We start from the raw sequence: 24,355 nt of genomic DNA on the forward strand, positions 1-24,355 counted from the left end.
GCTACTTAATCAGCAATAAAGGAATGCTCCTGTGAGCCATCATCTTGGGTTAGCAGAAAAGTGGCATATGAAGTTATTATTAACTAACTGCCTACAGGGAGCCGCTTCTCTCTTTAATCAGTGATCTCACTTCCTACTTACCTGCACATTCTGACAGTCCTAGAACTATTACACCCAGTACAGTTGGCAGAAATATTACATTTATGCAAGGGCTGATATCTTATTCCCACCTGGATCTTAAAACAGGAAGGATTGCTACAGCGAGACATTTGCTCCTTTGCCAAATCAGAGAGGCAGCCAAGAATGCATGTTATTAATCTGGCCAAGGGTATTGCTCTATAACCCTATTCTTGGCAGACCCACAAAGAATAAGCTACATATTCTCCACACTGGGCTACAATATTGCTATGTGCATTTTGCTTTTATACAATTGGGAAATAAATATTATTATATGGTTTGTATATGTACACACGCACACACATTCTGCCTTTCTCTCAATGTGGAACCCAAGGCGGTTTATAAAATGAATAAATAACAGATACAACTAAAAAAAACCCACACCAATCAGTTATAGATATTTTAAAAAATTGAAACCATATTAAAAATAGCACCGAAGCAAAACAACCTAAAATCATTTTAAAAAACCCAACATACATGCATACATTAGCACAAGCGCAGCCAATAATATAACAGGTTTATGGATTTGCCTCATTTGTCAAAATACTGCATATTGTATTCATTTGCTGGGGTCAGTAAACAGTTATACCATCATGTTCATTTTCAAGTTGCAAGAAGTATTAATTTTATTTAAAAATATTAAGCACTTCATGATTAGGGAAGGGTAACATGCTGAAAAGCAGAGAAATAAAAATAGAGATATGAATTTGAAGACAATTAGAATAAACCCTCTGGCTACCAACTACCAGCACAAACATAAAGTGTGGTATCTAACCAAGTAACACCCATACTTGCTTTCAGTCGTCTACGCAAAGTATGACTATAGATGGCTATCACCCAAACCTGACTTGTCTCTGGTGAAACTCCAGGGAGGAGAAATCTTTCACAAGCCACCCAAATGCTTATGATATGCTACTGATGGCTGAGCCCAGCACATGAAAGGAAGGTTTGGTTGACCTTAAGTACAATCTAGGGACGCGGGTGGCGCTGTGGGTAAAAGCCTCAGTGCCTAGGACTTGCCAATTGAAAGGTCGGCGGTTCGAATCCCCGCAACGGGGTGCGCTCCCGTTGCTCGGTCCCAGCTCCTGCCAACCTAGCAGTTCGAAAGCACCTCAAAGTGCAAGTAGATAAATAGGGACCGCTTACTGGCGGGAAGGTAAACGGCGTTTCCGTGCGCTGCGCTGGCTCGCCAGATGCAGCTTTGTCACGCTGGCCACGTGACCCGGAAGTGTCTCCGGACAGCGCTGGCCCCCGGCCTCTTAAGTGAGATGGGCGCACAACCCTAGAGTCGGACACGACTGGCCCGAACGGGCAGGGGTACCTTTACCTTTACCTAAGTACAATCTAATTTTATCTACTCATCCCATCCACAAATGAGCCACAGAAATCTTAAGGACCCCTTCACAAAATCACCAAGTGGCAATGGAGATGCTTTCCTGTAGCGCTGTTCCTCACTACTGGGAAGGGGGCAGGTGAGAAAGAGAAGATTCCTGCCATGTCAGCACATGTCTATTGGGACAGCCTGTCCTGAAGCACCTGTACTGAAGCAGCTGCAGTGGCTACCAGCTTACTACTAACATGGCAAGATTCAAGGCACATCTCCTTCTCCCATACTGACCTTACTACAAGTGAGACCCTATTAGTTCTTCCAAATGGACATGGCATCTTATCCAGAGAAAGGACCTTCTTTGCCATTGCACCATGTTTGTGAAAGTTCCTCTCTTCTGAGATTCAGTTGGTGTCATCACTGGTGAGCTTTTGCCACCAGCTGAGAATGTATTTGCTTACTCAGGCATTCAGTAATTATGCGGATTTGTTGCATGCCGTTCTGGTTTGTTCATTTCCTGCTCTGTTTTTTGTTTATATTGCTGTGTTGCTGACACACTATTTCTTTGCCTTGTTTTATTGCACTCTACCCCCAGGCTCTTGTGAGCTGGGGAGGTTAGAAATGCTTTTAAATAATATAAATAATTCTGTCCCCACTACCTTACTGTTGCTCCCTATCTTCCAGCATTTGCTACTTGAGGTCTCACTTTGCCTAACATTAGGGCTGGTCCTGTTGACAGCAATCAGCTGGGAAGGAGCTTTCCAATCAGGTAATGAAGAAGCATGCAGTTGGGATCAGAACTTCACAGCTATCATTAATTCATACAACATTTAAGGCTTTTTCAAATTAAGAATTTCATGTTATTTGAACGTCAAAAATACATCTCTGTTGGACTATGCAGGCCATTCAAGACCGAAGGACCTTTTCCAAGGTAGCATGTGCAATGCTTTTGTACAGTTCCAGAGTGTGTCTTCTGCATCTGGATAGTCTGCACTTTTTAAAAACCAAGTTAAACCAATTTACAAAGACCCTCCTAATAAATCACCTACCCTTTGTCAAACACTTTATCTTTGTTCAAAGACAGCCTGGAAAAAAAAATAATCAGTTGTCCTTGGATTTACAAGCTAGTGACAGCAGAAGTCAAACTATCCAGACAGTAACAAAGTACTTAAGGTAAACATGCAGGTCAGTTTCTTCCCACTGTTCATAATGCATATTTTCTAGCGCTCCTCCCCCACAAATCCTCAGATTTCTACAGTGACCAATCAATAACTGCCTCATTAGGGCTTGTGGCAGGACGGCAAGGGAAGATGTCTTCTGACCTCCCCAAGGCAGCTTTCCCCCCTTCAAATTGAAGAGCTGCCTCCAATGTGAATTAGTGGACAGAAATATGTTTATTGCGGAAAGGACAGTTTGGAGGTTGTAAACTGTATCAATAAATCAAGGCAAAACTGATTAGTGATGAGACACTATCCTTCCAATTTTTACTAGTCACCATGCCATTCTCCTGTTTTATGTCGTTTTTATCTAAGCAGGAACTTTGGGGCTACGTGAAATATTGCAAAAGCTCTACAAACAGGTATGTGTAATATATAAAAAGTGTGTGTGTGTGTGTGTGTGTCAGATCTAGAACAGAAATGATGAATATACAATTACGAATAAGTTCAGAAGCAAATGAGAATGCCAACAGCTTACAACATTTCAATAAGCCAGGGATAGCCAATGTGTTGCCCTCCAGTTGTTGCTGGAATCAAATTCCCATCAGTCCCGGTCAGCATAGCCAATGGCTAGGGATGCTAGGAGCGGCATACCAGCAACATCTGGAGGGCAACACATTTATTAGCTCAGCATTAAGGCATTGTGTTCCTTCCCACCCTTGCCTCTGTAAACAAGAAATTGTCAAACCGCTTCTGTTATTTTCAAGCTGCACCAGGATCCATGGAATCCCACGAGCCAAGCAGCTTGCCCAGCTTGCAGAAGGCAGGAGAGCAATTTGACCTGCTTCCTGCACAAGACAGTGGAGGCAATACAGTTATTGCTACTGCTCAAAAGAGACAGAAGAGCTGCTTCACCAATCCAGTCGGCTAGCATGCCAGTGAAGCAGAGCGCTCTGCCCCACTTCACCATTCCAGTCAGCTTCCATATTGATCACAAAGGAAGTGAAGCCACTTCTTCCATGGCCGGTATGCAAGCCTATAGGATAGCAAAGCAGAGCGCTATGTCCCTGCTTTGCAACCCCGATGAAATACAAGGCTGCTGTACTCGTTCATACATATCGTTCATTTACTGACTTGCCATGCAAGTGAGATTCAAATCCATTAAAAAGCAATAGGATGCTGTCTATCTGTGAACAGTGACTGTCAAGGGTAAGCAATATGGTTTTCTCCAGTTATTGCTGGACCAAAGTTTCTATCATCCCTGACCACACTATGTGGGGCAGAATGGCTACCCAGACGCAAGTCATCACTTAATACTGCCATCAAGAAGTGATCAACATTTGTTCATCAGCCCTTAACATCTCTTGCATTCTTCCATTTAAATTCTCAAAACCCACCAAGGTGAATACAATACATTCATTCCATATGGTGGCCAGATACTTGAAACACTATTGTTGTGTAGTCCAAGTCAGGCATCAAACAGGAGACTTATCACACTGGCAGACTGTTTTCAGTTTTGTGGCTTACACCTTTTAGAGTTTGAGTTAGCCTCTATGTTTCTTTGGATGAGTATGGTAAGTTTGTACCAAAATGGATCCAACATCTTCATCACGCTAATTCATAATTTAAAGAATCCGCGCCTTCTGCTTACATACCTCAGCCCTCTGATTAATTTAAGTTATAATGAATTTATCATTTTTGTTCTTTGCCACCCAAAACTTTTATGCTGCAAAGTGGGATAAAATTATTTAAAATGAATCAATTATAAATTACACTGTAGGTGTATGAAAGTCAATGTGCGATAAATCTGATAAAAGAAGTTTGAAGCAGGAAAAAACCCTCAGAAAATACGAATGAAAAAACTCTTACCTCAGTCTGAACAGAACATCTTGCAAGAAGCTAAACACTCTTGCAAGTTCAGCTCCTCGGCAACCAGGCAGCAGCATACTAAAGCCATCATTCAGCAGCTTTTCTTCGGAAAGGTGCAAGTGGCAGCTGGTCTCAAAAACTTCTTGGACACCATCAACGTAAGTGGAAAGCAGCACCCAGAGGTTTTGTTTCTGCAAGGGGTCATTTCTGGCAACTAAGAATTCCTTTGCCTTTTTGTGGAAGTCATTTGAGACTTCCTCAGCTAGCACACTGATATCCATGTTCCTTTCAACATACGTTAAGATGAAGGCAAAGTAGCCCTTCCAGATCAAAGCTCTCAGAGAAAGGCTTGTAGACACGGGACTAAGGAAATGCAGAAGTTCCATCACGCGGCTGGCAACATCCTCTGTCTCTGCTATAGCTGCCAGCACGAGGAAAAGATGGAAAAAGTTCTGCAGGCCCACCTCCGTCAGTTCTCGCATTCTTTTCTGGTGGAATTTGGAATAAATTCTGCAAAAAAAAAGCACAAAGACACTTTTCTTAAAACCTTTTTTTGTATTTATCCTTTGCTCCATTAATCTGCCTTCCAAAGAACTGCCGAATTTCTTTCTGCTCAAGGTGAGTTGTGGGCCTATCCTTAACCACCAGTTTGTCTGGAACCAGAGTACTTCAGATGAAAAAACTGGGAAGTGGACTGTGCTCACATGAACTGCAAACACCTCAAGAAGAATGGATTTGACAATATTTTCTGCCAGCTGTTCTAGCCATCTCTCATCTAGTACCACAGAGACTACTGGTATTCAGAGGACAAATACAGTGGTACCTTGGGTTACAAACACCTCGGGTTACAAACACTTTGGGTTACAGACTTTGCTAACCCGGAAGTAGTACCTCGGGTTAAGAACTTTACCTCAGGATGAGAACAGAAATCGCGCACCAGCGGCACAGCAGCAGCAGGAGGCCCCATTAGCTAAAGTGGTACCTCAGGTTAAGAACGGTTTCAGGTTAAGAACGGACCTCCGGAACGAATTCAGTACGTAACCAGAGGTACCACTGTATCTCAAAGACCAGAACAGGGCAGCTAGGTCTCAATACAACAGTGCAGAAGAGATTCCCACTGTAAATAATGATTGTACATGTTGTAATGCACCACTAGATATGCAGCTGAATTAGTTCTAAATGGGTCTACTCTATATTACTTAAGACACTCTTATGCACCGGATGTTGCTGGGCTATCTTCAGCCCAAATTAGAACATCCATTGGTAAGGAATGACAGGAGTTGCTGTCAAAAACACCTGAAGGCTCATTTAGATATGACAGTATAGGAGGTTTTTGTCCATGCATACTGAAAGAGTGAAAAGAACTGTACTGCAGGGGTGGGGCACAGGATCCAGCTAGTGATTGATGGCTCTTGCTGTGATGGCTATGCTCCGCCTCCACTCAGATGGAGTGCCTCTGAAGATCAGTTACTGGGAATCAAAAAGGAGTAGAGTGTTATTGAACTCAGGTCCTGCTTGTGGGCTTCCCATAGGCTTTTGGTTGGCCACTGTGAGAGGAGGAGGATGGACTAGATGGGCCATTGGCCTGATCCAGCAGGGCTTATGTCATTTCCCCACCCATCATCTTTTTATCCAAAAAATGTCCAGATGGAATAAAAAAATGCCAATACATTTATAAGATTCATTTAAGTTTTAATTGGTTTTAGTCTAATTTATTTTGGTTTTAAATTTCTGTCTATTTTAGATTATTGTTGTATTTTTTAAATGGTAACTTCATTGTTTTTGTAAACACCTTTAAGGTCCCCCCCAATCAAATTTTAAAAAATAATTTTTATAAATATTTCAGAAATATTTCAGAATTCATGAATATTGACACTACAGATGCACAGCTTCTTAAATAAAACAAATTTAGTCAATCACTGAAAGTATCAGTATGTGGAAAACTTCAAAAGCCACTGTACCTTCCTTTGATCTGCTTCCAGGGATTAGTGCCATTGGTCTTCGCTGCCTTCTTCATTACTTGCACCAAAATGTGAAGAAAAAATTGGTAACTATTGCTGGTGGTATACATGTCAGGAGTATGTATGTCGCCACAACATCTCTTCACCGACTCATACATAGACATGGGTGTTTTACTAATATTTGCAAGACCTTTGAGACCAAACCAAGGAATAGTAAAGTGACTGTTCTGAAATAAATAAAGAAAGAAAATACAGTATATTGAAGCTACAGCTGAGCTATGCCCTTCCTTGGCACAAGGCTTTATTGCCATCAGTACACAAGACTGCTCCATTCCAGGCTCTTCTATCACCATGTGGAAATGGCAGCTGAAACTAAAAGGTCCAGTGACTGCAGACGCAAAGGAGACACACTATAGAATGAAAAGGGGCTAACGGAAGGCAATGCTTCCCAGCCTGCAAGAATACTTAAAAGGGAAAGAATTGCTTGGTTGTATCTATTTGGTTAGAAGATCACAACTGCTGGGATCCCATTTCCCCCTTCCTTCCTGGAGGAATTCTGCAAACAACTGTGGAAGCAGAGGCAAAGGGGAAGAACAAACAAGCCTCACATCAGAGAATGATTGCCAGATAGGAGGGTGTTGCTCTCTTTCCCCCTCCGTATCTTTCCCCCTCCCTTTAAAAAAAATGTAGATATTGGGAAGCTACTCAGACCCTTTTGAAAGAAGTGGGATGGAAACTGTAAATTAATGAAACTAGTGTAGAGGGCTTTTTTTTGGCAGGGGGAATGAGGCCATAAGCATTTCCACTGCTAAGCAGACTTGACTAGATAACAACTTTCTCAAGGTGACAGGTGCCCACTTACAGCTTTCTTGGATGTTATTTACTAACCAGATTCTTGCTATAATGTTCCCAGAGTATGGTGATGGCTGAGAGGTTCATATCCCAGATACGACTTAATGTCAAACAGCACTGAAGATGCGTTCGTAACTGTTCCTCTAATATTCCAGTCTAGCAAACAAAGACATTCAAATGCAATTTTGTTTTATTTAGCAAGCTTCTTCTTCTTTTAAATAGTAAAAACAACCTTGGTTACAATCAAATATGAAGCTTTCGGATTCTGAGAATATCCCCCTCCCCTCCCCAAATGTTATTTCTAATTTAGAAGCAAGCCAATCCATTAATATAAGCAGCGATCTAGAAAATAAAATCTGACAAGTACCAGCTTTGTCATCTACTGAAACTCTACCTACATTTTTATGCATTAGAATCATATAGCTATAAAGCCAGGGGCTATGAAAGATAATTTGGAGCGTAATTCCCAGATAAGGAGGCCACCTCTAGGTAAATTCCAAACAGAAGTTTATATACTGAATTGTGTCAAGACCACTTTCTAATGGCTAAGACCCACTGGACACAATAGAAAAACGCTTGTTCTAAGAACATTCTGGCCTCTGAATAGCAGACTGATCCTGGCCCATTCAGCTTGCAAAGATTCTGTCGAGATAATATTGGTAATTAGCACTTTGTGACATGTGGCGTTTATGCATATGCCCATGTGGGCCAGGAATGTAACATCTTAAAGCCTAGAGAATTAAATCTAATTTTCTATAAACTATGTTGGAATTGTCCAATCTGCATTCATTTCTGAGGTCAAGACTGCATGATGGTACCGCAGAATTATCCTTGTTTCACCCCTCAACTGTGTTCAGATTACAGCCACTTTGTTCCAAGACAAACAAACGAGAACTGACTCAGATCAGTGTAGTCCCACCCATTATCCACTTGCATATGCATATTTCTCCCTGGATTCCATTCCTTGATGTGACATTATAATGAAGCGGAACCATGGGAGCCAGCTTTTATATAGCCCTATGGTGTGAACAAACTCACGATACCTAGGCCTAACTGATTGAAAAATACAAATCATACATTCTAAATCATTAAGCAACAACGTTATCTTTTTAGAAAAAAATCATTGCCCAAAGACTGTACAGTCGTACCTCTGCTTACATATCCCTCTGGATAAGTAAACTTTGGGTTGCAAACACGGCAAACCCAGAAGTGTATACTTCTGGGTTTCGCCACACGCACATACACAGAAGCGCTCAATTGTGCCGCGTGCATGCGCAGTAGGGTGCCTCCAGTTACAAAGTTTTCAGGATACAGCCGGGCCTCCGGAATGGATCCTGTTTGTAACTGGAGGTACCATTGTAATAATTTCAGTTACTCAGAATATGACTATGACCTACAGTGGCTTTTTGAGATGGGTCAGCACCCTACTGAGCCCCACACATTTTCCTTTTGGAAGGGAATGGTGGATAGGTTTTGCTCACATTTACATCTGACTGGTCAGCAGTCTGCAAGGAATCCACACACTAAAGTCACAATATCTAGTGACAAGGAAAAGGTAGATGAGGAAACTCTCTTCTCTGATGCTCAGCTTGCTTCACTGCATGCTATATGACATTTCTTTATTACATTTGTACCCTACCTTTCCTCTGAGGTGCTCATGGTGGTGTATAGTCCCCCATTTTATTCTCACAACAAGCCTATGAGGTCGGTTAGGCTGGGAGTCTGTGAAAGGCCCAAGGTCACCCAATGGGCTTTGTGGCTAAGCAGGATTTGAACCCTGAGCTCCCAGGTACTAGGTCCAACACTCTAACCACTATTCCATGCTGGCTCTTACATGATTTGTAATTAGCCCCCTCAATAAGTCTACCTCAATCAAAGTTTAATTTCATGGAGCATATATTCAGATTTCTGTAGCAGATCTGCATCATCTTGGACTGGGCTGAAGTGTTCCCTAAACATTTATAGTACCTGCATCTAAGTTAGCTGCTTGGCTAAAAAATGTGATAGAAAGGACTTACAGCCTGGAAGGAATGTCAGATAGATCTACCCAAAATGCGACTTATGTGCTTCAAAATCATAGAAAACTACATGTTACTGTGGAAGCAAATGTGATTTAAATATTTCGTGTGCTATCCATCTACACCACCATTTGGGAACTGTATGCCTTTTCCAAACCATACCTGCAACACACACAAAAAGCAGATTGCAGGGAGCCATAATTAGCTATGGCTTTCTGACAACTCCTGAATCAAGGAAAGGTGTGCACTTTATGGGGTAGTAGGTACATGCTAAGTTTTTAAAATATTAATTTTGGACTTCCTTTTCGTTTTTAGTTTTCACAGGACATATTGGTATACATTATTAATTATTCCAAGATAAAACAAGAACAAATAGTTTTGGATAACCTAGAGCTCTTCTTTATTATCCATCACATGATAAATCATTTGATTGCATAGCTAAGCCAGAGGTGGAAAACAGCTTTCTCAAAAACAGTCTTGTAAAGGATCTAATTTCTACAAAACACTTCCCATAACTCCAGCAGCCAGTTACGCCCTACATTGTTCTTATAACAAACACTCTGTTTAGCCTTAAAAACAAATTATAAAAAAACCCCCAACAATTATTGCAAGTGCAGTAATAAACTGGCTAAATCGTCTAAAACCTATTCTCTCTCTATATATATGAAATACATAATTTTAATATAATATATATAATTACAGCAGCTTGCAGAGTAATAGTAAAGCTGTAGTCCTATAAACATTTAAAATGTAGTGAGTCCAATTGAATTCAATGGGGTTTACTTTTGTGTAGACATGCACTGTAAAAAATCTAGATGATATACTAAAATTATGCTAATGCAGTATCATAACATGCTTACATTTTGGCTCCGTCAAGACAATATAATAAACCATGAAAATGAGCCCACAAAGCCTTTGGGCTCACATATTCCCTCCTCCAGAAGAGCAGCTACAGAGCAGTTGCAAGCTTTCACTGTGTTTTTTAAAAAAATAAATGTGACCACTTGAAGCCATCAGACTACATCTAATTTTAAACATGTCTTATTTGAAACAAGTCAGCTTTAAACCACAAATTATGAATTAGGTGTGTTTTAAACAAACCATAGGTGAGATTAACCACAGTTTAGTGTTTGGATGGAACCCTAAACTGTGGTTGATTGAAAGTTTCTGATCTCTTCACTGCTGCGCCAGAAGTAGAGGGGAAGAAAGAGGGAGAGAACATGGAAGGTCAAGGCTCATTCCCATCACAAAACACCACCGTAGTGTTAAATGTAGCTCTTGACTAGACAAAGCCAAAATAAAAGCTGTTACTTGGCCTCCTATCCTCTGCTACATATCTTTATAGGACACGCAGTAAATTTTATGTGACACCTCATAAATGCAATAAATATACAAACAAATTAAAGAAATTCTTGTAATAGCTGATGTTACATAAATTACAATTTGTGCCACGCAACCTAAAAACACATTTTACAGAGAACGTGTTAACATGTACAGCATATTTAAAAGCACTCTAAAAAGGAGGTCAATTTTGACCTCTGGGCCACAAAGTACTGCATTAACAGCTCTGTAGAAAGAAAAATGATAAGGTATGAAGTGAGTGCTCAGAAGCTACAACCTTATCAGTAAGAGTTTGATTCAAGCCTGTAAGACAAATTGCTCAGCAAGGCAAGTCACCTTCCTGCTGTGATGAGGATATAGCTGAATTTTCAATGCAATAGACTATCTCTCCCATCACGTCTCTCAACCTGATACCCTCAGATTCAGCATAGAGCTTACATTTTCTAAGCACCCTGTTCTTATTCGGAATACATCTTGTCAAAGGGACCAAGTAATACGTCCACGATAATTATCTCTCCCCAGCCCCCCCACCCTATCTGACAATTTATCTTCAGAACACAAGCACTCAGGAGTATGACCACTAACAAGAAGGAAACTACACAGGAGCCTAGCTCACACAGATCATCAAGGTTGTTCGTACTCCTGAGTTAAAGAAGCCAGATTTCTGAAAGCAACGTGGTGAATAAAATCATTTTCACATTCTGTCCCCAAATCAGCCCAATCAAACTTGCCTGTGATTCTTAACATACTTACTTGACTATTGATGGACTGCTTCAATAGATCTTCCACAAAGGACCAGTTAGAGTCTATTGGTTTCTGGATGAAAAACCATATTGAATGATAAATATCTGGTTTTGGCAAGCAAATACTAAGTGAGCTATGCATGGCAAGCTAAGTGATATTTACCTTCTTTTAATTATTGCTACAAACGGGCATGTAGAACACTCATTTTTCTCCACTAAGTTTGATTAATAGGCAAAACATTTATTGTCTTCACAGAGAACAAATGTATTTTACGGTAGTATGGATAGGCCAGAAAAAGTACTCATTACACATAGCAAAATTACCTGTTTTTCTTAGAAGTACACTGCAGGTTTTTACTCTTAATTTTTAAAATCCAGAATACATGCCTACTGAACTACCTCTGAAGTATCAAGAGCAGGGTTGGATTTAGGTTTGATGAGGCCCTAAGCTACTGAAGGTAATGGGGTCCTTTATATGTCCAGCTGTCCTTTGTCAACAACAAATTGTCACTGTTTTTTTTATGTTGAATATATGCTATACGGTAATTTATGGACCTAATAGGTACCTAAAGCCATTTGCACGTAACAAATAGGAGCCTACGCAACACAAAACACTGTTGCTGTATGTAGGTGTCAGAGACTGCCTCTAGGTCCCGGCTCACAAAGGACCAACGCTAGCCGGTAGAACGGTATAAAGTCTTTATTGAAGTATAGTTTCCATTTCCAAATCTTAGCGTGCGTCTCTACGTCTATTCCCTAGATCGGCGAAGTCCCATCTGAATCTCCGCCTCCTGTACACCAGTTCAAGACCCTAGCCTTGCTCCACCTTTTGCGTCTCTCCTTTCGCCTCTGGGTCCTACCACCCCCCGGGGTTCCTTCCTTCCTGGATGCCTCGGATGCGGACCCTTCGGATTCCTCCCCCTCCCTTCGGCGGGCTTTAGGACCTGGCTCCCTTTCCGGGCTGCTCATTGCGCCTCCCTCTGTTACATTTGAACTTGGCGCGCGCGCGCTGTCTCCGACCCTCCTCTCTACCGTTTCCTCGCTCTCCGACGCAGGCGTGGCTGCTGCCGGAGAGCTGCCTGTCGCTGGTGCCTGGAACTCCTCCCCCCTGCTGCTCTCTGGTGGCGTAGCTGGTCCGGATCTCCAGCTGCTGCTCTCTGAATCCCCTCTGGTCCCTCCTTCCTGAGGTGCCCCTCTTGGCAACCCCCCAGCTCTGCCCACGGGAGCCCCTTTCTGTGAATCCTCCGATTCGCTGGAGAGACTTAGGGACCTTGGTCGGCTATCGTCGCTAACTTCTCCCTCCGATTCCTCTCCATCCGTCCCTTCTGCTCCTGAACCCCTGACATCCATCCCCCCCTCGAAGCCCCCCCTTCCCCCCTCCCCTCCTTCCGGTGTGGGTTCTGGGTGCTCCGTCGTGGCGGGGGTGAGTGCCGGATACAGTTCTTCCCCCGTGTCGTACATCACATCGGGCAGGTCTGGCTCTTCCTCCGTGCGCTCGTCGACGTCGATCTCCTCTGCTTCCATCTCCCTGCCTTCGTGTTCAAATCCCACGTCCTCCCCCAACACGTCCATGTCCATCTCTCCCCCGTTCCCCTCTGAGGGTGATGCCTGCCAGGGACCCCCCAGCCACTTCCTGCGCCACTGCTCCTCTGGTTGAGTATCCCACCAATAGGAGCGGTCTGAGGCAGAACCCGAGGTTGAACCCTCCGGAGAGCGTATGTGTGGTGCCGTCTCCTCGTCCGAGTCGAACCCCAGGAACGTGCTGCCTGAAAGTGTGGGTGTGAAGAGCCAGTCGTCGAAATACTCGGCTGGCATGGGCCTGTGTGGGAAAATGGCATGGAACTCTTCCTTGAGAAGAGGCTCGTCCAAGGCATAGCCCGGCACCCAACTGTTGGCGCTGGCCGGGGTATCCTCTCTGGCAAGAAGGTATTCTACTCCCTCTTCCCCCCATCTCGAGTCTAAAATCTCTGTGGCTTCGTTGATGCGCTCCCCTCTTGGCGACCCCCCTTCCCTGGGTCCTTCTCTGGGCGGATCTGGTGCTGTGCCTGGCTCCTGAAATCTATGCGGTGCTTTGTAGGGCGTGAGCACCGATCTATGGAACACCGGATGCATTCTGGAACCCTCCGGAAGCGCTAACCGGAAGGCCACTGGATTGACCTGTGCCTGGACTTGGTAAGGCCCTAGCTGCTTATGCCCTAGCTTCTTCTTGGCCAACGATTTGGTCGGCACTGCTTGCGCTGCTAACCAGACCCAGTCTCCCACCTGTATGTCTTCCCCTACTCTCCTGTGTCTGTCAGCCTGCAGTTTGTATGCGTGCTTGGCCAGTTCCAACTGCCTCCTAAGCTGTTCGTGGACTTCCTGCAACTCTGACGCTAAGTCTTCCGCTGCCTGCGGCTCCCCCTCCCCCACTCTCTCTAAACCTGGGAAGGTTCTGGGATGCCTCCCGTTGTTGGCGAAGAACGGCGTCACCCCCGTCGACACGTGCTTCGTATTGTTGTAAGCGAACTCTGCGAGGGGCAGGTAGTCCACCCACGTGTTAGGCTGCTGATTGGCGTAGCATCTCAGGTACTGCTGCATGATGGCGTTGACCCTCTCCGCTTGTCCGTTGGTCTGCGGGTGTCTCGCCGACGCTAGATTGATCTTGACGTTCAGGATGCCCATCAACTTTTGCCAGAAGTTCGAGATGAACTGCCGCCCCCGGTCGGATAGAATAGATCGTGGCAGACCGTGGACCTTAAACACGTGGTCTATGAACAGCCTGGCGGTCTGTTCTGCCGTGGGCACCTTCGCACACGGGATGAAGTGTGCCATCTTGGTAAACATGTCCACCACCACAAGCACTGCCGTCTTTCCCCTCGAACTGGGCAGATCCGTGACAAAGTCCAGGGCCACCCGTTCCCACGGCTCAGACGGCGTCTGCAACGGTTCCAGCAATCCCGCCGGCGGTTTGTGCACTGACTTGGCTCTTTGGCAGGTGTCGCATCTCGAGACGTAATCCGCTACTTCCCCCCGCATCTTGGGCCACCAAAAGTCTCTGGTCACTAGTTCTACAGTCTTTTCTCTGCCAAAGTGCCCGGCAGTGGGGGCGTCGTGTAGCTGCTGCAGCACCCTCGCGCGGAGGTCATTCCCCGGCACGTAGAGTGCTCCCTTGCGGATGAGCAACCCGTCTCTGATCTGGAACTCGTCGTCCTTCACCGTGCCCTTGTGCACCTCCTCCATCTTGGCTTGCGCGAAGGGGTCCTCCTGCAACGCTCGACGTACGGCGTCCAGATCCACGGTCGCCGAAGCGCAAGCCCACGCTTCCGGTGCGAAAATGTGCTTGGCTGCCGACGGTGCCTCCTCCTCGAGGTATTGCGGCTTTCTGGACAAGGCATCCGCCATGATGTTGTTGTCACCCGGGATGTACTCTATCTTGAAGTCGAAGTCCGCGAAGAACTCTGCCCATCTAATGTGCCTCTGATTCAGGAACCTCGCCGTGCGCCAGTACTCTAGATTCTTGTGGTCCGTGCGGACCTGCACTGTGTGTCTGGCTCCGATAAGGAAGTGCCGCCACGCCTTGAACGCTGCATGGATGGCTAGCAACTCCCTGTCCCAGATGGTGTAATTCTGCTCCGACTTGCTGAGCTTCCTTGAGTAGAAGGCGCACGGCCTCCAGTCCCCCTGCTGGTCTTGTTGCAACAGTACAGCTCCCACGGCTCTGTCTGAGGCGTCTGTCTCCACCCTCATTGGTCTGCTGGGATTCACATGCAGCAGCTGCTCCTCGGACGCGAAGAGACGCTTGAGTTTCTGAAAGGACTGCTCCGCTTCCTCCGTCCAGAGAAACTTCTTCTTCTTGGAGCTGAGCGTGTCGGTGATGGCCGCCGTTTGCATAGCGAACCCCTTGATGAACTTGCGATAAAAGTTGGCAAAGCCGACAAACCGCTGGACTTCCTTCCGATTGCGCGGGCTTTTCCAGTCCAATACTGAGCGAACCTTGGCGCTGTCCATGGCGAGCCCCTTGTCCGACAGTTTATAGCCCAGGAAATCCACCTCCGTCACGTCGAACTGGCACTTCTCCAGCTTGGCGTACAGCCTGTGCTCCTTTAGTCTCTGCAGAACTTCCCTGACATCCCTCTCGTGCGCCTCTCGCGACTCAGAAAATATCAGGATGTCGTCCAGGAAGCATACGCACTTCTTGTAAAGGAGTCCCGCCAACACGTGATGCATAAAGGCTTGAAAACAGTGAGAGCCATTTTGTAATCCGAAGGGCATAACTCTGTATTCGTAGGTGCCCAGTGGTGTGAACATGGCCGTCTTCCACTCGTCGCCCTCCCGCACACGAATCAGGTTGTACGCGCCTCGCAGATCCAACTTGGTGAAAACGCGTCCTTTCCTTACCGTCGCGAGCAGGTCGTCTATTTTGGGCATGGGGAAGGACGAGGGCTTGGTTTTCGAGTTCAAAATTCGAAAGTCCACTACAAGCCTCTTCTGGGGCGTGTCTCGCTTCTTCACAAAGAATACTGGGCTGCCCCCTACAGCTTTCGACTCCCGGATGAACCCGCGCTTCAAATTGTGGTCTACGAACTCCCTAAGTTCCTGCAGTTCATCCTCAGACATGGAATACAGTTTCCCTGTTGGCAGCGTCGCCCCCGGCAGGAGATCAATCTTGCAGTCATAGGGTCTGTGGGGGGGTAGCTTGTCCGCTTCCTTCTCGCAGAACACCTCCAAAAATTCAGAATACTTGAGAGGTACTGCTTGCAGCGTGCCCAAATGTAACTGTGGGTCATCCTCCTCCCCTTCTGGTCTAGGCAGAATGCAGTGTTCCGCACAGTAGGAGGAGCCAAAAGTCAGTTGGCGTTGGTACCATGCCAATGCTGGGCTGTGCCTGTGTAGCCAACTCATTCCCAGAACTACTGGCGTGTCCGACAATTGGGTGACGTTGAAGCTGATTATTTCTCGGTGATTCCCAATTTGCATCACCATAGGTGGTGTCTGCTGTACCACCTGCCCCCCTAGCAGTTCCCTGCCATCCACTGTGACAACGTTCAGGGGCAGTGTGGCTGGCAGTAGCGCTATGTTGTGTTGTTGAAGGAATTCCAGTGCGATAAAGTCCGCATTACTGCCAGAGTCAATCGTAATCGGCACTTCTAAAGTGAGACCACTGGGCAGCTGGAGCGATGCGGTGAGCTGCACCACTGGTTTGGGCGGGAGGGGATCCGTGGGCTTCAAAATCTCTGGGGACTTCTTTACTGACTCGCCTGGCTGGCCCCCAGTGCTTCTGTTTCCAGCCAGACTCCTTCGTTTCCCTGCTGTGGTTCACTTTGCTGAGTTGCTCCCATTACTGTCATTGAAGCTGCAGTGTGCTTGTGGAGCCTCTGGGGACACTCTTTCGCCATGTGCTTAGGACTTTCACAGATGTAACACTTCCTGTTCCCTCTAGGCTGCTTTGTTTTGACTGCTCCCGGTGTTAAGGCTCTGGTGGCTGATTGAGCTCTAGCACCGCCGATCTCCATTGGCTCCTCCCCCCCTGCTTGCGGAGGCGTTGATTGCGCACGCGCGACATCCCTGGGCAAGAGGGAGGGCGCTCTGGCTGGTGTGCGTCCCCAACGCCCTTCTTCTCTGTCCCATGGGCGGTCCTCCAGCCTCACCCCCACTGCGAGCGATCTGTCCACCACTTCCTGGGTGCTTTTGGGTCTCTCCCCCCGCGCTATCTCATCCTTGATTTGGGGGTTCAATCCTTCCCAATAAAGATCTCTAACGGGGGGGGAATCCTTGTCCCACCCCAAGGCATTGACCAATGCAAAAAAGCGGGAGTGATACTGCCTCACGCTGGCTTTCCCTTGTCTCAGCCCAAATATGTCCTTACGGGCAATGTCAATGTCTATTTTCGATAGAAAGCAAGAATCCATCGCTTTAATGAATGCAGCTGAACTCTGGAGCGCTGGGTCCATATCTCTCCACAGATTGCGCAGACATGCTTTCGCGTCTCCATGCAAATGAGACAAGATAAACCCCACTTTTTCCTGCTCATCTCTAAACTCTTTTTCCAGCAGTTTCAGCGCAAACTGCACGTCTGCTCGGAAATTGGGGTACTGCTGTAAATTCCCATCGAAGTGAGATACAATGCTGCCTCCTCTCCTCCCCAACCCGATCCCCTCGGATCTGGACCCCGTTTGTGCCTGCTTAGTAAGCACGTCCAACCTGGCTTGGAGATCTCGGCATGCAGCAGCCGCTTCATCCTCTCTTTTCCTGGAGGCGAGTATCTCTGCGCTGAGCTGCGTTACCGCTTCTTGCAGGGAAGCAATTTGCTCTTCAGTAGACATGTCGCTTGACTCTTGTGAGCTCCCAAGGCACCAGTCCTCTTTCCTCCCTGCTTCGCTCCCCACACGCCGCTTGAGTCAAAGAGAACTGATGAAAACTTTGTGAGATGGGACTTACTGTCAGAGACTGCCTCTAGGTCCCGGCTCACAAAGGACCAACGCTAGCCGGTAGAACGGTATAAAGTCTTTATTGAAGTATAGTTTCCATTTCCAAATCTTAGCGTGCGTCTCTACGTCTATTCCCTAGATCGGCGAAGTCCCATCTGAATCTCCGCCTCCTGTACACCAGTTCAAGACCCTAGCCTTGCTCCACCTTTTGCGTCTCTCCTTTCGCCTCTGGGTCCTACCACCCCCCGGGGTTCCTTCCTTCCTGGATGCCTCGGATGCGGACCCTTCGGATTCCTCCCCCTCCCTTCGGCGGGCTTTAGGACCTGGCTCCCTTTCCGGGCTGCTCATTGCGCCTCCCTCTGTTACATTTGAACTTGGCGCGCGCGCGCTGTCTCCGACCCTCCTCTCTACCGTTTCCTCGCTCTCCGACGCAGGCGTGGCTGCTGCCGGAGAGCTGCCTGTCGCTGGTGCCTGGAACTCCTCCCCCCTGCTGCTCTCTGGTGGCGTAGCTGGTCCGGATCTCCAGCTGCTGCTCTCTGAATCCCCTCTGGTCCCTCCTTCCTGAGGTGCCCCTCTTGGCAACCCCCCAGCTCTGCCCACGGGAGCCCCTTTCTGTGAATCCTCCGATTCGCTGGAGAGACTTAGGGACCTTGGTCGGCTATCGTCGCTAACTTCTCCCTCCGATTCCTCTCCATCCGTCCCTTCTGCTCCTGAACCCCTGACAGTAGGTTTTATTTTATTTGTTTTTTATCTTATATTTTGGAAATGTACATCCAGTTTTTCCCCCTTTAAATTTTTTAGGGGCCCCCAAGAGAGTGGGGCCCTAAGCTATAGCTTGTTTAGCTTATACGTAAATCTGGCACTGACAAGACCAGCTGCAACTTGATAATGTGCATCGTAGCTATCAAAATCTATCTTTCTACAACACCACAACCAACATACGAAATTTGGTTCCATTAGTTAGTTCTAGCCATCCTTAAGCACAAGTAATTTCATGGGAGTGGGTTACAAGACTTCCCCTGTTTAATGTATATAGTGATACCTTGGTTTAAGAACAGTCCAGTTTAAGAACTATTCGGTTTACGAACTCCGCAAAACCGGAAGTAGTGTCCCGGTTTGTGAACTTTCCCTTAGTCTAAGAATGGAATCTGAACGGTTGAAGGGCACAGGCGACAGGAGGCCTCATTAGGGAAAGCACGCCTCGGTTTAAGAATCGTTTCGGTTTAAGAACGGACTTCCGGAACGGATTAAATTTGTAAACCGAGGTACCACTGTAATAAGCTGTAATGGTCTACGAAGAGTGAAGAAAAGCTTTCTGGCACCCGAATCAAGGACAATGAAGCAGTTCACAAGTTCTTTATTAAACAATTCTGAGCCAATAGACCAAAGACATATTGAAAATTATTGTCAACAGTTTGCCATATCCCACTTTCAGCTTGCTCATTTTGATAAAAGAAGCCTTGCCTTTTGAAACACAAAAAAGGTATGCAAGCAATTCCAGAACACCCCACTCTCACTCTCACACTACATACAGCATTGCAGTCTAAGAAAGAGATTTATACTATTATTTGTGCAAAACAGCACATGTATGGTCTGGAGCCAGGGGCTTGGAAGATCATTTTGTATTCTTCTGTCATGTTTAGTAAAAGAATCATAACTTGGACTACAACTTTTAAGTATATGGGTAGTATTTCTTTTTAACAATGTCAGGAGAAAACTAGTTTCTTCTTCTGGCTCACCTGTTGAGCTGCTAAGCTGCTCAGCTGGAAACCACTCTTTGCATATCTTACAAAGTAGTCATTTTAGACAATTCAAAGGCAAGAATGTTTAGCTTGAAGTCATTCTGACTCTATTTCAGTAGCCCAGAGCAGCGTTAAAATTGACCCCTGCAATGTTCAAAAGTGGTAATATTACTATTCTATTTGGTTTTAAACATTTATGAATGTAGCCTTTAAGGATACGATAATGTGGACTATTTTGTAGCTGAGGAAAGATACATATGATCTATATGTTCTCTTCTTTAAGTTTTAAAAAAGGCTTCATACTTTCTTATTGACACAGAAACTTTCCTATTTAAATTCCATCTCTTCCAACTCGCCACTAGTACCATACTGCATATCTTCTCCCAGAGCTACAGGAATCTAGTTTATAAAACCTTACACTCCACCTTCCTAAAAAAATAAAAGAAAACCCACCTTAAACCAACCAGCTGTTTTCTTTGAAAGTATCTCAGATTTCAAAATGTGCCCACCTGGCCCCCAAAGGTTGGTTTTCTGTCAAGGTCTAGGGTTAGGAGACAGAAGTTGGAGAGCTGGGAACTTTTTTCAGAATAATCAGTAAACAGCCCAAATTTCATTGGCAGCAGCTCAGTGATTTATTTTTTTAAGCTGAAAGGTAGCACAGTCTCCTCAGTTCAATGAGATATGTTTATCACATGCCAGGCATACCCTCATGTTAGAATAGGTGTAGGAGATAAGTTACAGCTTCAAGAGAAGGCATGGAGGTAAAGAAACAAACAAACACTTTTAATTCAATCCTGTGTAGACTGGAAATACTGTGGGACTATTTTATCAGTTCCATATCAGACTTAGTATTTGTAAGGATCCTGAGCGCTAACTAATGTCATGAGAGACTAGGTAAAAAAAACCAAACATGTAGGTAGGTGGGGATTGGGAGAGAGGAATCCTGGTTCTTCTTCTTTTTTACCCTATCACAAAAGAGAATAACTTTTTAAGGTATAAACTCACTATGCAAACATTCTCAGCATGTGTGCCAAAAATCTATGTATGGTACAAGGCCTAAGTAAACATTTAAAAATCTATGAGAGGATTTAGAAAGCAGTAAAAACAAACCTACCTTTTCATCTACATTCCCATTGCGGTCAACATGGTGAAGTAATGCCAAGTGAGTTATAAGCCACCAACAAAAAGTCAGGGGGTCCTTGCATGGAATTGATTTGAAGGCAGATACTGCTTCTGTATCCCTCTTTTTCCCAAATACATCCTTTAGAATGTTATTCAAACAGCTCCAAAAAGACTGCAATGAAAAGAAAGCCACTCAGCTTTTTTTAAAAAAGTTCAATTTTATAATGTAGTGCACACACATACCAGTCACCCTGTCCATCTCTTGCAATAATTTTCCTGTTGCTGCTTTCCTTTACCAGCTTGTAGACAACCGTTAGTAGACTCTGAAGTTGATATGCATCACTTGCTGCGCTTCTCAAAGTGATCCTTTTAAATCAGACATGGGGAACCATTGCCCCAGGATCCTGATTAGACCTGGCACAAGTACCAATTTGCCCTGTAAGGCAGTTTGGCCCAAACCATGCCCACCTGCCCCACATTCTGCCTGTCAAGGAACACAGACCCCTTTACAGATTATCTGAGAATGGAACCAAGTGTAAAAGAAGACTTACGGTACATAAAATAGTTTGGGACATTTGTTCATCCATCTACGAATATCTGAATGTTTCAAATGCAATTGTTTTCATAGAATATTACCCATGCTAGTCATGCAACGAGTCTTACCTCTGTAAGGGATCCTTTATTTCTGTGATTGAGCAGATGAATAAGCAAAATCCACAATTCCTTTATACATGTGCAAGGGTAGTGGTGACTAGTTAGAGCTTCAGAGGGCCTTACCTGCGATGAACAAACAATTTCCTCAGAGCAAATAGTGGAATTTAACATATGAACACTTTTAGAAATATTCACTGCAGGAAATAGCTAAGATATTGTCATTAAAACACCATATTTTTCCATGTATAACACGCCCCCATGTATTTTTGGGGACTCAAATTTAAGAAAATTGGAGATGGCCCAGAGCTGTTGAGCTTTTTTAGGGGGGGGAGGACTGCCCATAGTTGCGGAGCTTTTGTGGAGGGGGGGATGCAGAAAATCACAAACCCATCTGACAAACGCTGACAATCGCTCATGTTGCAGAAGCCAACAAGCGTCTGCCCGCTCAACAACAGCAGCCGGCAATCACACGCCCAATTGCCACAGCGGCAGCCAATCTAAATTTGCCCTTGCAGCAGCCACCAATCACCCACCCAATTACCGCAGCGGCAGCCAATCCAAAGCAGCCCTTGCCGCAGCCACCAATCACCCACCAGATCACCGCTGACAAGCTTGCGGGTGCAACCAATCACCTGTCCCCCCTCTGAACTATCCATGTATAAGACGACCCCCGTTTTTTAACATTATTTTAGAGTAAAAAAACCCTCATCTTATACATGGAAAAGTACGGTAACTCTAAATGTCAAAGGATTAAATAAGCCAAAAAGTGGAACATACTTTGAATATTGAGGGTTGTGGTTTTTTTAAAGAGGAAATTAATATTTTTAAAAGAGTCTGTGATAAAAGTTATGTTTTCCCCTGCTACCTAGTAGGGGTTTTTTTTTTTAAAAAAAAGATAAAATATTTATCTATTTCTTCCTAAAAACTCCCTAACAGATGAGAATTGGCAGCTGGGTTCATATCTCAATTCACCAACAGCAGTGGGATGCATTTATGCCTCTAACTGGACACAAGCCATACCCCACAAATAGCTGTTACTTTTTGTGAAAGGATTCATGAAGAGCTTTTTCACCTTACTAATACACCGAGGCTGCAAACCAAAACATACATGCTAGGAAGGAAACTCTACAGAGCATAATGCACCTTCAGAGCAAAGTGTGCTAATTTTAGATTTAAGAAGCGCTATACAAATTACCTAAAGCTCTCACATTTCCAGTGCAAACTCTGTGCTGAACAAACAGCACTGCCCTAATGAAACACATGATAGAACAAAATCACTACCTCTGTTCTGAAACAATGTACTATTTCATGAGTTGTTAGTCTGCCATCTTTAATCAAGTGGCTTTTACCTTGATCCACCAGCAGGTGGTATTGTAGCCACATACAGCAACTAGATACCACTCCCATTTATTTTCAGAATTAAAAAAAAAAAGTTTCACATTATTTTGCATTATATTTAGCTATATATTGCTTGCTGTTACATGCCACGCTAGACTGGCCTTTACACAATTGCAAGGGTGTATTTTCTATTGGTTAATGTTTTTATCACCCAAGTTATTAATAAGCTTTTTGCTGTCTGGAACTTGTGAAGGTAGCAGATTGGCAAAGGAAACAGGGCATATTAAAAGTCTTCCAAACAAAGCTTTCTTCGGATACAGTACTTAGAAATATGTTCTCATAGAAGGATAAGATTGCTAAAATACAAAGTAAAATAACAACTAAATAACAACAAACTGTGTTAACAAACAAGTGATCTTAATGGTAACATTATTTCCACTTTCTCAATTGTTCTTTGGGGATGGAATGCTTAGAAATATATAAAAATAATGATAACACTAATACTTAAGAATTTAAACTGCATTGGCACACAAATATGGCAGGGAATCAAATCTGATGAAGGGCAGTAGAAAAGTGTTTTAAAATACTATACTTACAAATATATATGTTTACATACAATCTGAATTAGAAGCCATGGAAAGCTAAATTCTGTGATTTCAAACAGTTTCTTCAATTTTGCTGTTTTTACAACTTTGTATAATTTACAGCAGTTTTTGCTACTTATGGTCTTTAATACAGTGCATATTTCAACTCAGGGCAAAAATACACCTCAAAATTATTTCCTCATTCAGCTGGCAAGTAGAGGTGAATAAACAGTTCCTAACCAAGAGTCTTTAAATGATATAGTCTTTTCATACAAGCTAAAATATAAGGATTTGATGAAAAGCTAAATTCAGATAGGAAACTCCTTTTACTGTCTAGTTTAAAGAACCAGCTATGCAACACTCGTACAACAGTACAAAATAAGATGATCATTATACCTTTGTATACCTGTTAGCTGCCAAACTTATCAGATCATAGAAGAGGTTTCCACAATGTTCTTCAAACAAACTGATATTGGTTAAATTTTCACCTGTTAAATTTGAGAACCTGTGAGCATACACTGTTTGCCCTAGAAAATAAAAAGGAAATGAAGGAAGTTCGTGCTTTGATATTGACTTTATGAATACAGACATAGACATGCATACATACTTTCACTTTATTTGAGCAAAGAAAAGCAAGTCATCCTTTTTTATGTTCTTTTAAGGAAACGTTAACTGGGGGGGGGGGGATTACCCCAAATTTGTCCTTAGTTTTCTGACATTGTGCTTTGCAGCAGGTAAAGGAAATTTTAAAATGTATGTTTAATTCAGCCAAAATCATAATGATGTGGTTTCTCCATGCTGCTCTGACAACATACAGTGGTACCTCGTGTTACCGACAGGATCTGTACCGGAGGCCAGTCCGTAACATGAAATGTCTGCAACTAGAAGCACTGCGTCTGCGCAGGTGCACAGCGCGATTTGGCGCTTCTGCCCACATGGCAAAACCCGGAAGTAACCAGTTCCAGTACTTCTGGGTTGCCGCGGGACATAACGCGAAAAGACGCAACATGAAGCGGACGCAACACGAGGTATGACTGTATACAGCTTTTACCCCATTTGACCA

The 24,355-nt window shown here is 44.5% G+C and overlaps 1 protein-coding gene across 2 annotated transcripts in view; it reads right to left on the bottom strand.

Moving 5' to 3' along the window:
* The window catches only part of MMS22L (MMS22 like, DNA repair protein), an 84,795-nt gene that overhangs the window by 47,398 nt on the left and 13,042 nt on the right, over nt 1-24,355 (bottom strand). For both annotated transcript variants that reach the window (XM_083608270.1, XM_083608271.1), the window contains 7 exons: nt 23,689-23,819; nt 21,380-21,493; nt 20,709-20,888; nt 11,456-11,518; nt 7,380-7,499; nt 6,492-6,718; nt 4,531-5,040 (listed from right to left, as the gene is read on the bottom strand). In XM_083608270.1, coding sequence (XP_083464396.1) covers nt 4,531-5,040; nt 6,492-6,718; nt 7,380-7,499; nt 11,456-11,518; nt 20,709-20,888; nt 21,380-21,493; nt 23,689-23,819 — 1,345 coding nt within the window. The remainder of the gene's footprint in view (nt 1-4,530; nt 5,041-6,491; nt 6,719-7,379; nt 7,500-11,455; nt 11,519-20,708; nt 20,889-21,379; nt 21,494-23,688; nt 23,820-24,355) is intronic.

This window comes from Podarcis filfolensis (assembly GCF_964270895.1).
Source record: "Podarcis filfolensis genome assembly, chromosome: 3".
NCBI classification, from domain to species: domain Eukaryota; kingdom Metazoa; phylum Chordata; class Lepidosauria; order Squamata; family Lacertidae; genus Podarcis; species Podarcis filfolensis.